General features: G+C 47.2%; 1 protein-coding gene across 1 annotated transcript; it reads left to right on the plus strand.

The window, feature by feature from the left end:
* Positions 1–9,596: 9,596 nt before the first annotated feature.
* On the plus strand, positions 9,597–13,692 carry LOC119353949. Its single transcript, XM_037620650.1, has 7 exons — positions 9,597–10,096; positions 10,751–10,837; positions 10,934–11,188; positions 11,286–11,450; positions 11,853–11,906; positions 12,051–12,197; positions 12,893–13,692. The coding sequence occupies exons 1-7, from the start codon at positions 9,872–9,874 to the stop codon at positions 13,268–13,270; spliced, it is 1,311 nt and encodes a 436-aa protein (XP_037476547.1). The 5' UTR covers positions 9,597–9,871; the 3' UTR covers positions 13,271–13,692.
* Positions 13,693–14,057: the final 365 nt, after the last annotated feature.

Genomic DNA, 14,057 nt, shown 5'->3' on the forward strand with positions numbered 1-14,057 from the left:
TTCCGATTCCGAGATGCTTGCTCTAGTCCATGGAAGGATTGCTCGAGCCAGCATACCTTTTAGCATCCTTAGGATCGACAAAACCTTTTATTGTATCACATACAACTTTTCTTATGAAAACTGGTAAAAGAAAACTTGTTTTGACATCCATCTGTAAGATTTCATAATCGAAAAATACAGCTAATGCTATCATGATTCCGACGGACTTAAGCATCGCCGCGGGTGAGAAATTCTCATCGTAGTCAACTCCTTGAACTTGTGAAAAGACTCTTTCCCACAAGTCGAGCTTCATAGACGGTAACATTACCGCCCACGTCCATCTTCTTCTTAAAGATTCATTTATCTCAATGGCTTGCCGATCATCGGGCAAGTCCACCAAAGTCCATACTTTTTTCTGATATATGGATCCTATCTCGGATTTCATGGCTTCTAACCATTTGTCGGAATACGGGCCCACCATCGCTTCTCCATGGCTCGTAGGTTCATTGTTGTCTAACAACATGATATCTAAGACAGGATTACCGTACCACTTAGGAGTAGTACATATCCTTGTCGACCTACGAGGTTCGATAGCAACTTGATCCGAAGCTGCATGATCACTATCATTAACTTCCTATTCAACAGACGTAGGCGCCACAGAAAACATCTTTCTGTGTTGCATCACTCTCTGGTTGAAGTAAAGGTTCGACAACCTCATCAAGTTCTATCTTCCTCCCACTCAATTCTTTCGAGAGAAACTCCTTCTCGAGAAAGGACCCGTTCTTAGCGACAAACAATTTGCCCTCAGATCTGAGATAGAAGGTATACCCTACTATCACCTTTGGGTATCCTATGAAGATGTGTTTGTCCGCTTTGGTTTCGAGCTTCTCCGGCTGAAGCCTTAAGCATCGCAGCCCCAAACATTAAGAAACGACAACTTTGGTTTCTTGCCAAAGCAATGTTCATCCGACGCCGTCTCAGCGGACTTAGATGGTGTCCTATCTAAAGTGAATGCAGCTGTCTCTAACGCATAACCTCAAAATGAAAATGGTAGATTGATAAGAGACATCATAGATCGCACCATATCTCATAAGGTTCGATTACGATGTCCGGACACACCATAACCCAGTGGTGTTCCAGGTGGCTTCAACTGTGAAACGATTCCACAATGTCTTAAGTGTTTGCCAAACTCATAACTCAGATATTCTCATTGATCAGATTGTAGGAATTTGATCTTCTTGTTATGATGATTCTTAACTTCACTCTGAAATCGCTTGAACTTTTCAAACGTTTCAGACTTGTGCTTCATTAAGTAAATATACCTATATCTAGTCAAATCGTCAGTGAAGATGAGAAAATAGCGATATCGACCGCACACTTCAATTCTCATTGGATCACACACATCAGCACGTATGATTTCCAACAAGTCACTTGCCCGTTTCATTGTACCTGAAAGTGGGGTCTTAGTCATCCTGCCCATGAGGCATGGCTTGCATGTGTCAAGCGATTCAAAATCAAGTGACTCCAAACATCCATCGACATGGAGTTTCTTCATGCATCTTACGCCAATATGACCTAAGCGGCAGTGCCACGAGAAAGTGGTACTATCATTATTAACTCTACATCTTTTGGCGTGAACATGTGTATTACCACGACCGAGATTCAATGAACCATTCACATAGGGTGCATGACCATGAAAGGTATCATTCATGTAAACAGAATAACCATTATTCTCTAACTTAAATGAATGACCGTATTGCAATGAACATGATCTAATCATATTCATGCTCAACATAGACACCTGATAACATTTATCTAGGTTCAATACTAATCCCGAAGGCAGATGGAGCGTGCGATGGTGATCTCATCAACTTTGGAAACACTTCCAACACACATCGTCACCTCGCCCTTAGCCAGTCTCCGTTTAGTCCGTAGCTTTTGCTTCAAGTCACGAGTAATAGCAACTGAACCGGTATCCAATACCCAGGTGCTACCAGGAGTACTAGCGAGGTACACATTAATAACACGTATATACTTTGTTGAAGTTGCCAGCCTTCTTATCTACCATGCATTTGGGGTAATTCCGCTTCCAGTGACCGTTCCCCTTACAATAGAAGCACTTAGTCTCGGGTTTGGGTTCAACCTTGGGTTCCTTTACTGGAGCGGCAACTGGTTTGCCATCCATGAAGTTTCCCTTCTAGCCCTTGCCCTTCTTGAAACCAGTGGTCTTGTTAAACCATCAACACTTGATGCTCCTTCTTGATTTCTACCTTTTACGGTCTTAAGCACCGCGAACAGCTCCGGGATCAACTCCATCCCTTGCATGTCATAGTTCATCACGAAGATCTAGTAGCTTAGTGATAGTGGCTAGAGAACTCTATCAATCACTATCTTATCTGGAAGTTTAACTCCCACTTGATTTAAGTGATTGTAGCACCCAGACATTCTGAGCACATGCTCACTAGCTGAGCTATTCTCCTCCATCTTGTTGGCTAAAGAACTTGTCAGAGGTCTCACACCTCTCAACACGGGCATGAGCCTGAAATCCCAATTTCAGCTCTTGGAACATCTCATATGTCTTACGGTGTTCAAAACGTCATTGGAATCCCGATCCTAAGCCGTAAAGTATGGTGCACTAAACTATCAAGTAGTCATCAGGATGTGTCTGTCAGGTGTTCACAACATCCACAGATGACGTTGTAGGGGTTTGCACATCGAGCGGTGCATCAAAGACATAAGCCTTCTGTGTAGCAGTGAGGACACTCCTCGGACTACGGACCTAGTCCGCATCATTGCTTACAATATCTTTCAACTTAATCTTTCTCTAGGAACGTATTGAAACAGGGAGCTACAACATGAGCTATTTATCTACAACATATTTGCAAAGACAATTTAGACTATGTTCATGATAATTGAGTTCATCTAATCAAATTATTTAATGAACTCCCACTTAGATAGACATCCCTCTAGTCATCTAAGTGAAACATGATCCGAATCGACTAGGCCGTGTCTGATCATCACATGAGATGGACTAGTCATCAACGGTGAACATCTCATGTTGATCGTATCTTCTATACGACTCATGTTCGACCTTTCGGTCTTCCATGTTCCGAGGTCATGTCTGTACATGCTAGGCTCGTCAAGTCAACCTAAGTGTATTGCGTGTGTAAATCTGGCTTACACCCGTTGTATTCGAACGTTAGAATCTATCACACCCGATCATCACGTGGTGCTTCGAAACGATGAACCTTCGCAATGGTGCACATTTAGGGGGAACACTTTCTTGAAATTTTACTGAGGGATCATCTTATTTAAGCTACCGTTGTTCTAAGCAAATAAGATGTAAAACATGATAAACATCACATGCAATCAAATAGTGACATGATATGGCCAATATCATTTTGCTCCTTTTGATCTCCATCTTCGGGGCTCCATGATCATCGTTGTCACCGGCATGACACCATGATCTCCATCATCGTGTCTTCTTGAAGTTGTCTCGTCATCTATTACTTCTACCACTATGGCTAACGCTTTAGCAATAAAGTAAAGTAATTACATGACGTTTATGTTGACATGCAGGTCATAAATAAATTAAGACAACTCCTATGGCTCCTGCCGGTTGTCATACTCATCAACATGCAAGTCGTGATTCCTATTACAAGAACATGATCAATCTCATACATCACATATATCATTCATCACATCCTTTTGGCCATATCACATCACAAGGCATATGCTGCAAAAACAAGTTAGACGTCCTCTAATTGTTGTTACAAGTTTTTACGTGGCTGCTATAGGTTTCTAGCAAGAACGTTTCTTACCTACGTGAAAACCACAACGTGATATGCCAATTTCTATTTACCCAAGGACCCTTTTCATCGAATCCGATCCGACTAAAGTGGGAGAGATAGACACCCGCTAGCCACCTTATGCAACTAGTGCATGTCAGTCGGTGGAATCAGTCTCACGTAAGCGTACGTGTAAGGTCGGTCCGGGCCGCTTCATCCCACGATGCCGCCGAATCAAGATAAGACTAGTAACAGCAAGTAAATTGACAAAATCGACGCCCACAACTGCTTTGTGTTCTACTCGTGCATAGAAACTACGCATAGACCTAGCTCATGATGCCACTGTTGGGGAACGTAGCAGAAATTTAAAATTTTCTACGCATCACCAAGATCAATCTATGGAGTAATCTAGCAACGAGGGGAAGGGGAGTGCATCTACATACCCTTGTAGATCGCTAAGCGAAAGCGTTCAAGTGAACAGGGTTGATGGAGTCGTACTCGTCGTGATCCAAATCACCGATGATCCTAGTGCCGAACGGACGGCACCTCCACGTTCAACACACGTACAGCCCGGTGATGTCTCCTACGCCTTGATCCAGCAAGGGGAGAAGGAGAGGTTGGGGAAGACTCCATCCAGCAGCAGCACGACGGCATGGTGGTGAAGGAGGAGCGTGGTAATCCTGCAGGGCTTCGCCAAGCACCGTAGGAGAAGAGGAGGACTTGGGAGAGGGGGAGGGCTGCGCCAGAACTTGGGTGCGGCTGCCCTCCCAACTCCCACATATATATAGGGGCAAGGGAGAGGGGGGTCGGCCTCCTCAGATCCAATCTGAGGAGGGGGCGGCGGCCAGGGGGGTTTCCTTGCCCCCCAAGGCAAGGGGGGCGCCCCCCCTTTAGGGTTCCCCCAAACCCTAGGCGCATGGGCCCTAGGGGGGAGGCTCCCAGCCCACTAAGGGGCTGGTCCCTCTACACATACAGCCCATAGGGCCCTCCGGGGCAGGTGGACCCTCCCGGTGGACCCCCGGAACCCCTCCAGTGGTCCCGGTACAATACCGGTAAACCCCTGAATTATTCCGGTGACCGTATGATGACTTCCCATATATAAATCTTTACCTCTGGACCATTCCGGAACTCCTCATGACGTTCGGGATCTCATCCGGGACTCCGAACAACATTCGATAACCACGTATATCTATTCCCTATAACCCTAGCGTCATTGAACCTGAAGTGTGTAGACCCTACGGGTTCGGGAACCATGCAGACATGACCGAGACAACTCTCTGGCCAATAACCAACAGCGGGATCTGGATACCCATGTTGGCTCCCACATGTTCCACGATGATCTCATCGGATGAACCACGATGTCAAGGATTCAATCAATCCCGTATACAATTCCCTTTGTTTATCGGTACGATACTTGCCCAAGATTCGATCGTCGGTATCCCGATACCTTGTTCAATCTCGTTACCGGCAAGTCTCTTTACTCGTTCCGTAACACATCATCTCGTGATCAACTCCTTGGTCACATTGTGCACATTATGATGATGTCCTACCGAGTGGGCCCAGAGATACCTCTCCGTTTACACGGAGTGACAAATCCCAGTCTCGATTCGTGCCAACCCAACAGACACTTTTGGAGATACTTGTAGTGTACCTTTATAGCCACCCAGTTATGTTGTGACGTTTGGCACACCCAAAGCACTCCTACGGTATCCGGGAGTTGCACAATCTCATGGTCTAAGGAAATGATACTTGACATTAGAAAAGCTTTATCATACGAGCTACACGATCTTTGTGCTAGGCTTTGGATTGGGTCTTGTCCATCACATCATTCTCCTAATGATGTGATCCCGTTACCAACGACATCCAATGTCCATGGTCAGGAAACCGTAACCATCTATTGATCAACAAGCTAGTCAACTAGAGGCTTACTAGGGACATGGTATTGTCTATGTATCCACACATGTATCTGAGTTTCCTATCAATACAGTTATAGCATGGATAATAAACGATTATCATGAACAATGAAATATAATAATAACTAATTTATTATTGCCTCTAGGGCATATTTCCAACATATGATTGGATCTCTTTTACCATGAATTACAATGTCTAGTCAGTCCTTGATCTTTAAAGGTGCTCTGCATTTATGTTTTGCGGTCTCAGAAAGGGCTAGCGAGATACCATCTTGTTATATCATATTATGATTGTTTTGAGAAAGTGTTGTCATCCGAGATTTATTATTATGAGTTGCTAGTTGATTATGCTATTGATATGAGTAATGATGAGACCTGAGAATTATTGCAAGTGTGGTTAGTTATGATCTATGCTGAAAACTTGAATGCTCGCTTGACATAGTTACAACAACAAGAGCAAACAGAGTTTGTAAAAGTTTTCTTTTTTTCTTTCAGTTTGTCAGCTGAATTGCTTGAGGACAAGCAAGGCTTTAAGCTTGGGGGAGTTGATACGTCTCCGTCGTATCTACTTTTCCAAACACTTTTGCCCTTGTTTTAGACTCTAACTTGTATGATTTGAATGGGACTAACCCGGACTGACGCTGTTTTCAGCAGAATTACCATGATGTTGTTTTATGTGCAGAAAACAAATATTCTCGGAATGACCTGAAACTCCACGGGAGGTCTTAGAAAAAATAATAAAAAATTCTCGCCAAATATGAAGACCAGGGGCCCACACCCTTTCCACGAGGGTGGGGGGCGCCCCCCCTAGGGCGCCCCCTACCTCGTGGGCCCCCTATTGACCCTTAGACGCCAACTCCAACTCTATATATTTGCTTTCGGAGAGAAAAAAATCAAATAGAAGAAATCATCGCGTTTTACGATACGGAGCCGCCGCCAAGCCCTAAAACCTCTCGGAGGGCTGATCTGGAGTTCGTTCGGGGCTCCGGAGAGGGGGATTCGTCGCCGTCGTCATCATCAACCATCCTCCATCACCAATTTCATGATGCTCACCGCCATGCGTGAGTAATTCCATCGTAGGCTTGCTGGACGGTGATGGGTTGGATGAGATTTATCATGTAATCGAGTTAGTTTTGTTAGGGTTTGATCCCTAGTATCCATTTATGTTCTGAGATTGATGTTGCTATGACTTTGCTATGCTTAATGCTTGTCACTAGGGCCCGAGTGCCATGATTTCAGATCTGAACCTATTATGTTTTCATGAATATATGTGAGTTCTTGATCCTATCTTGCAAGTCTATAGTCACCTACTATGTGTTATGATCCGGCAACCCCGAAGTGAAAATAATCGGGACCACTCCCGGTGATGACCATAGTTTGAGGAGTTCATGTATTCACTATGTGCTAATGCTTTGTTCCAGTTCTCTATTAAAAGGAGGCCTTAATATCCCTTAGTTTCCAATAGGACCCCGCTGCCACGGGAGGGTAGGACAAAAGATGTCATGCAAGTTCTTTTCCATAAGCACGTATGACTATATACGGAATACATGCCTACATTACATTGACGAACTGAAGCTAGTTCCGTGTCTCCCTATGTTATGACTGTTACATGATGAATCGCATCCGGCATAATTATCCATCACTGATCCGGTGCCTACGAGTTTTCCATATACTGGTTCTCACTTATTTACTTTTCCATTGCTACTGTTACAATCACTACAAAATACCAAAATATTACTTTTACTGCTATCACCACTATCATATTACTTTGCTACTAAACACTTTGCTGTAGATACTAAGTTTCCATGTGTGGTTGAATTGACAACTCAGCTGCTAATACTTGAGAATATTCTTTGGCTCCCCTTGTGTCGAATCAATAAATTTGGGCTGAATACTCTACCCTCGAAAGCTGTTGCGATCCCCTATGCTTGTGGGTTATCACTCCTCGTTGACCTCTGCCTCCTGTAGTTGCTCCTCGACGCCCTCATCCGCTGACGCGACGATAAAAACAAAGCAGATGGCCACCGGTGTTGGGGCTTCCGCCACCAACAGCGGCACATGCGTCGGAGGCACATTTTCGACCTTCGCCTCCCTTGGTGGATCTTTGATGGCCTCATCCACGACGCGACAACAAATCAACGCAGAGGAGCTATGGCTATCGCCTCCGCGCCCCCGCGCAATCCGTGTTGCTCCGACGACCGGACCTCCATCCGTCGAGCCCGTTGGCAAAGGATGACATCGAGGCTTCTACCAGTGCACATTGGATGCACTCTCCCACCCGCAAGGGCCGCATCCTGGTACCCGTCGGACGCTGCCCTCCCGCAGGGCAGCAGCCTGGTGTTGTCGGTCGTCGTCCTCCCGCAGCCTCTCCACTGCACTCGCGCGCCACCCACACATCGCTTCGACTCCCGGACGTTGTTCGCCTTTGTCCGTGCATGCCCAACGCCGGCCGCCTCTCCTTGGAATCCGGTGGCGAGCGGATAAGGCAGTAGGGGAAATGGGTGGAGGTGAATAGGTGTTTGCCCGGGCATGCGAGGTGAAAAGTCGTTCGGGCGGCTTCGGCCTGGACGTGAACGATTCACTGGCGATTGAGATGCATGTGCTCGATCCAACGGCAACAAGGCATTCACGCCAGGAGCCCAAAAACCTGAGGTCGTATTTTTATCAATTCCGGTAATCTATGACCTGTTGCAACCCAGAGATACTTTATAGTGAATTAAAAGGTCTTATATTTCTTTAGTGACGGAGTACCGGTCCACATTGCAGGAAACAGCCCACCATCCCGATCCACATTGCATGAAACCCTTAGTCTATCTAGAGAGCCTTTCTTATCCCAATCCAAACAAACGAGAGGAATACATTGTGATGAAATTTAAAATATTTCCAATTATATGTACAAAAATAGAGTAATTTTTTAACATGTACTCCCTCTGTTCCGAATTATTTGTCGCAGGTATGGATGTATCTAGATGTATTTTAGTTCTAGATACATTCATTTTTATGACGAGTAATTTGGAACGGAGGGACTATAAATCTATTTTGGACCCAGCCCAAGTTGGTAGTACCATACAAATTACAGTTTTGACTGGTACACCCTCCTTAAAAGTTTGAAACGGATCTTAATAAAAGTTACTTAAATAGGCTATCGTCATATTAACCTGCAAACCAAACGTTTTTAAATTTTTTTATGGGAAAGATCAAACGATTTAATTTTTTTTTCAGGGAAAGATCAAACTTATTGAATAGATTGATATATTTATACATTGATACAAAGACCATATCATCCTTTTTGACGGACGAATCGGATACTTCCTAATCTTCATCTGTAATGTGCATTGGAAACCGTAAACTATTCTAAGGGGTGTATCAAAACAAAATCCTAGATATTTACATATCCAATTTTTCTTTTGAGAGAGATTTACATATCCAATTTGTGCCCTAATCTTCTCAGGAAAAAAGGTTGTGCCCTAGGAGAAACAGCAGGCGAGGACGGGCGCAGAGTGCGTACTCCCTCCGTCCGAAAATACTTGGCATTAAAATGGACAAAAAGGGATGTATCTAGAACTAAAATATATCTAGATACATCTTCTTTTATTCATTTTGATTACAAGTATTTCCGGACGGAGGGAGTACATGGAAACTCCTCGCACCCGTCAATCAACCACTGTACGTACCCTTCCCCACGCGCACGGTGCACCAACGGGCGTTCCGCTTGATTGAAGCAAACATCCTGCAACCGAACCCGCGCGTGTACACACCGCACACCACGGCCCTTCCGGTGCCGGCTCGGCTCCACCGGCGACCGTGCGACCTAGCGAGACACTGGACGCCGGGCCCCGCCCGCCGAGCCTGACCCGGCCGGGTCCCGTCGCCTCCTCTCGTCCCAGCTTTAAACGCCAGGACGCGACGCCATGTCTGCTCCTCCTCCTTCCCTCTCCCTCTCTCTCTCCCCCGTCGCCTCCCGTCCTACTCTACTCGTACGCGCCACACTGTGCAGCGAGAGAGAGAGAGAGAGAGAGAGAGAGAGAGCAGCGGGCGCGGCTGCCGAAGCGAGAGCGACGCCACCAACGGGCCGATTTTTAAGCGCGCCATCTCTCTCGTCGCCCCGTCCGTCGGCCAGAGCAGAGCAGAGCACGCGCGGGTGCGACTGTGCGCGCGTGACGTGAGCGCTCGCCTCCTTGGCCCGTGCCCATGGCTGCTGCGCCGCGCGCGCGCTCGTCCTCCCGCCGCCGCCGGTGCCTCGCCGTTCTGCCGGCGGTCATGGCGGCGGCGCTTCTCCTCCTGGCCTGCTGCGCCGAGGGAGCGGCGGCGGGGCACGGCGGCAGGGGGCTGACGCGGCGGAGGCAGCTGCTGAAGCAGCGGCAGGTGCAGTACCACCTCAAGCGCCTCAACAAGGCGCCGCTCGCCAGCATTGAGGTACATCCATCCACCCCTCCAGTCTCGTCTCGTCTCCCTCCTCTCCTTCCTCCCCAGAACGGCGGCGCGCCTTCAATCTACTGCTTTGCTACGCTTGCTCAAGTGAATGAATGAATGAATCCATGAAAAGAAAAGAGAGACGGCGCGTATCCGGCATGGATGGAAGTCGAAGAAAGGCGATGCCTTTTGTATGTGCTTCATGCGCGCGCTTGCATTGCTTTGGAAGCGCTGATTGACTGCTTCTTCTTGCTCAAGTGCATCCGTCGAGGGCCATGCATTTAATCTCTCTCTCTCTCTCTGTCCGTCGCCGGAGGGAAAAGGCTTGCTTTCGGGGGTGAATTTATGGGTGCCCGTGCTTCTTGGGTTCATTCGACGTTGAAAGGAGCCACGCCTGCTTTTGCTCGCTCGCTTTCCTTTCTTTAGTGGAGAGAACTTGACTGCAGCAGTCACTTTTAGGCCAAATCATACTAGCATTTTCCCACTACTAGTAGTGTTCTTCTTTCAGTTCCTTCGAAATGCACAATTTTGGGGGCAGTTGTCTGATTGATGGTACTCTGAAGCCAATGCTGCATTTTCTAATCTGAATTTAGCACCATGCCTTGTTTTTAATTAATTGATTATTGCAAGAAAGAACTGATTCTGAGAAATGAACAGAGCCCGGACGGGGACATCATAGACTGCGTGCCCATCTCCAGCCAGCCCGCCTTCGACCACCCTTTGCTCAAGAACCATACTATCCAGGTACCTCTCTCTCCAGCACCACCGCTGCCCTTTTTCACAGCCTCTCCCCCACAAGTTATGATGGATGCTAACACTCAGTGGCGCCGTGCTTTTCAGACGAGGCCTGCATACCGCCCAGAAGGCCTGTATGATGAATCCAAGGTCGCATCCCAGAAGCAGCGCACGCAGACAATCACCCAAATGTGGCACCAGAACGGCCGGTGCCAAGAGAGCACCATCCCAATCCGGAGGACCAAGAAGGAGGACGTCTTCAGGGCCAGCTCCATCAAGAGGTATGGCAAGAAGACGCACCTCAGCACCCCGAACCCCTCGTCCGTCGACCCTGCCATGCTCAATGAGAACGGCCACCAGGTACAGCCATGCCCCATTCAGGATTCAGCAAGTAACTACGTAGCTTGTTCAAGTGGTCATTGGCTCATTTAACCCTGTCATTTGACTCTGTCATCAGCATGCGATAGCATATGTGGAGGGGGATAAGTACTATGGAGCCAAGGCCACCATCAATGTGTGGCAGCCAAGCATTCAGCAGGGCAACGAGTTCAGCCTCTCCCAGCTTTGGATCCTGGGGGGTTCCTTTGGGCAGGACCTCAACAGCATTGAAGCAGGGTGGCAGGTGAGTGAGGGCTGAGGCATACTGCTACATGAGATATAGGGGGAAAGAAAACCGCCTAGCAGTAGTCAAAAAGTTACATTAAATGTTGTGCTTCAGCTTCCAATTTTGTTCTTGTTCTTCTCCTCCTTGCATGCTCTCAATTATGAGGAGCATTTCCTCCTTGCAGCATGCGCTCAATAATTTCTTCTGTGTTGCAATAATGATATGTGCACTGCTGAAAGGACCCTTGCACTTTGGTAGTGGTAGTAGAAGCTAGACTACATTCTCCATTTTCTCTGATGTTTCTCTCTCTGAGCCGTATACAGTAGCAGCACTTGCTACTGTTTTTAGGGGCTAAGTAATAAGATTGCTTATGATGCTGGATTAAGCTGTGATTCATTCCTGTGCTGTGCAAAATTTCAGGTCAGCCCAGACTTGTATGGAGACAACAACACCAGACTATTCACCTACTGGACTGTAAGATAAACATCACATTCCTTCCAATCCCCCTCTTGTCCTATTGCTTAGATCTACATACATGCCTTTTTCAAAAACACACATACCTATCTTTTGGAATGGCATGAGTACCTGACTTATGTATTGCTGTTTTGAATACCGTAGAGCGATGCCTATCAGGCAACAGGGTGCTACAACCTGCTCTGCTCGGGGTTCATCCAGACAAACAACCAGATAGCCATGGGCGCCAGCATCTTCCCTATCTCCAACTACGGTGGCTCCCAATATGATATCAACATTTTGGTATGGAAGGTAAATTACAAGCGCCCCTCACATGCCGATCAGATTCGTGGATGGGGCCGGAGGAATCTATACATACATGCATGCATGGTGCATGCCCACCTGTTTCTTGGTCTTTCTCGAGGCTTATGTCAAGGCCACAACCACCGTGGCCCTGTCCTCTTTGGGGACAGTGGACGCTCTCACAGTTGTCCTCGCACAAGTAGTGGTGGTAGTATTGGATCTATGCCTGCCAACACACACACACGCTGATGCTTGCTAGTTTACACTTGAAAAAACAGGAATATTCCACCTGTGTTCATGCTTCTCATGTTATAAAAAATTACGTCCTTGCGCATCGAAATTTTGAAATAACATGTCTCTTCTGCCAGCCAAAACACTTGCATGTTCATTTTCTGAACAACAAAAAAAAGCACTTGCCACCGGCATTGCCATGTGCCATTGTGTGATCATCTGCCACTTGCATAGGCAACAAGATCTTATTCCCTGGTCATTTTCAAAAGCAGTTTCAAAGCATTTTCATGAAAGGGAGCCACCTTTTTCATAGTGCATTATAATGGACGAGCACTTATTAGCTTTATTTTTGCTCGTGCATGATACTATGATGATATAGCACAGAAAAGGCACCTAATCTCTATCAGTCTCCTCATCATGATCCTATCCAATAACTAACTATGCGCGCGCAAATTGCGGTTGCAAAAATGCAGGACCCGAAGGAGGGCAACTGGTGGCTGCAGTTCGGCAACGACTACGTGCTGGGCTACTGGCCGTCGTTCCTCTTCTCGTACCTGGCGGACAGCGCGTCGATGATCGAGTGGGGCGGCGAGGTGGTGAACACGGAGCCCGACGGCAGCCACACGTCCACCCAGATGGGCAGCGGCCACTTCCCGGAGGAGGGGTTCGGCAAGTCGAGCTACTTCAAGAACATCCAGGTGGTGGACTCGTCCAACAACCTCAAGGCGCCGCGGGGGATCGGCTCCTTCACCGAGCAGTCCAACTGCTACGACGTGCAGAACGGCAACAATGGCGACTGGGGCGCCTACTTCTACTACGGCGGCCCCGGCAAGAACCCCAACTGTCCATAGCCCTCCAAGAAAATGAAATGAAATGCCGCTGCTGCCCAAGCCCTAACAACAACACCCCCATGTATTATCCAGTAAATTAGTTGATTCACACCCCAAGCCTTCTTCTTTTTCCACATCTTTTTTTGTGATTTTCTTCTTGGTTTTCTTTCTGTTTTCAAGTTTTGGTTCGAGGAGTTGATTAACTTCTAGGTAAGGTGAGGCAAGGCAAGTGTTTGACGGATCATGTGGGTTTGTTCTCTGCCTCGGAGAGATGTTGGTCTGAGCTTGTTCTGGGGAGGAGTGTGGTCAAGTTTCTGAAGAGAAACAGGCCGGTTTGGTTGGGTTGGGTGCTTACTTGGGTTCTCCTGTGACTCAGATTATTTTACTTCTCCCATGTCACCAAACCTCTCTGTCAAGTTGTGCGCATGTGTGAGCACCCGGCATGTGTTATTGTATTCTGATTTCTGGGGGAAAGTGGGTAACCAAGTGTTAGCTCTTGGAGGACGTGCAAAGATGCCAACTTTTTTGCGTGCGGCTTGGTGGCACACTAGCTAGCCATCCATCAGACCATCACCTGTGAAAAGTGCAGCAGGAATAGGATGGCTACAATGAATAAGGTTGGACCTGAGTGAGTGGCAGGGAGCGAGTGCTGACTGCATTCTTGTGCACGCGGGTGGAGTTCACATCGCAAGCGAGTTTACGGATTGGCTGCGCTGATTTGTGCGGGTTGCACTTGCGGTGCCTAACTTTGATTGACCGCCGCATTTCCGGTGTTGGTCTTGGGTTGGGTTGGACTCTGAAGTTCTGA

The sequence above is a fragment of the Triticum dicoccoides genome, chromosome 2A, assembly GCF_002162155.2.
Source record: "Triticum dicoccoides isolate Atlit2015 ecotype Zavitan chromosome 2A, WEW_v2.0, whole genome shotgun sequence".
NCBI classification, from domain to species: Eukaryota; Viridiplantae; Streptophyta; class Magnoliopsida; order Poales; family Poaceae; genus Triticum; species Triticum dicoccoides.

Coding starts and splice junctions, on each gene's coding strand:
- LOC119353949 (XM_037620650.1), top strand. CDS start 9,872: ATGGCTGCTGCGCCGCGCGCGCGCTCGTCCTCCCGCCGCCGCCGGTGC. Junction 10,838..10,933: donor TCAAGAACCATACTATCCAG/GTACCTCTCTCT, acceptor CGTGCTTTTCAG/ACGAGGCCTGCATACCGCCC. Junction 12,198..12,892: donor TCAACATTTTGGTATGGAAG/GTAAATTACAAG, acceptor GCAAAAATGCAG/GACCCGAAGGAGGGCAACTG.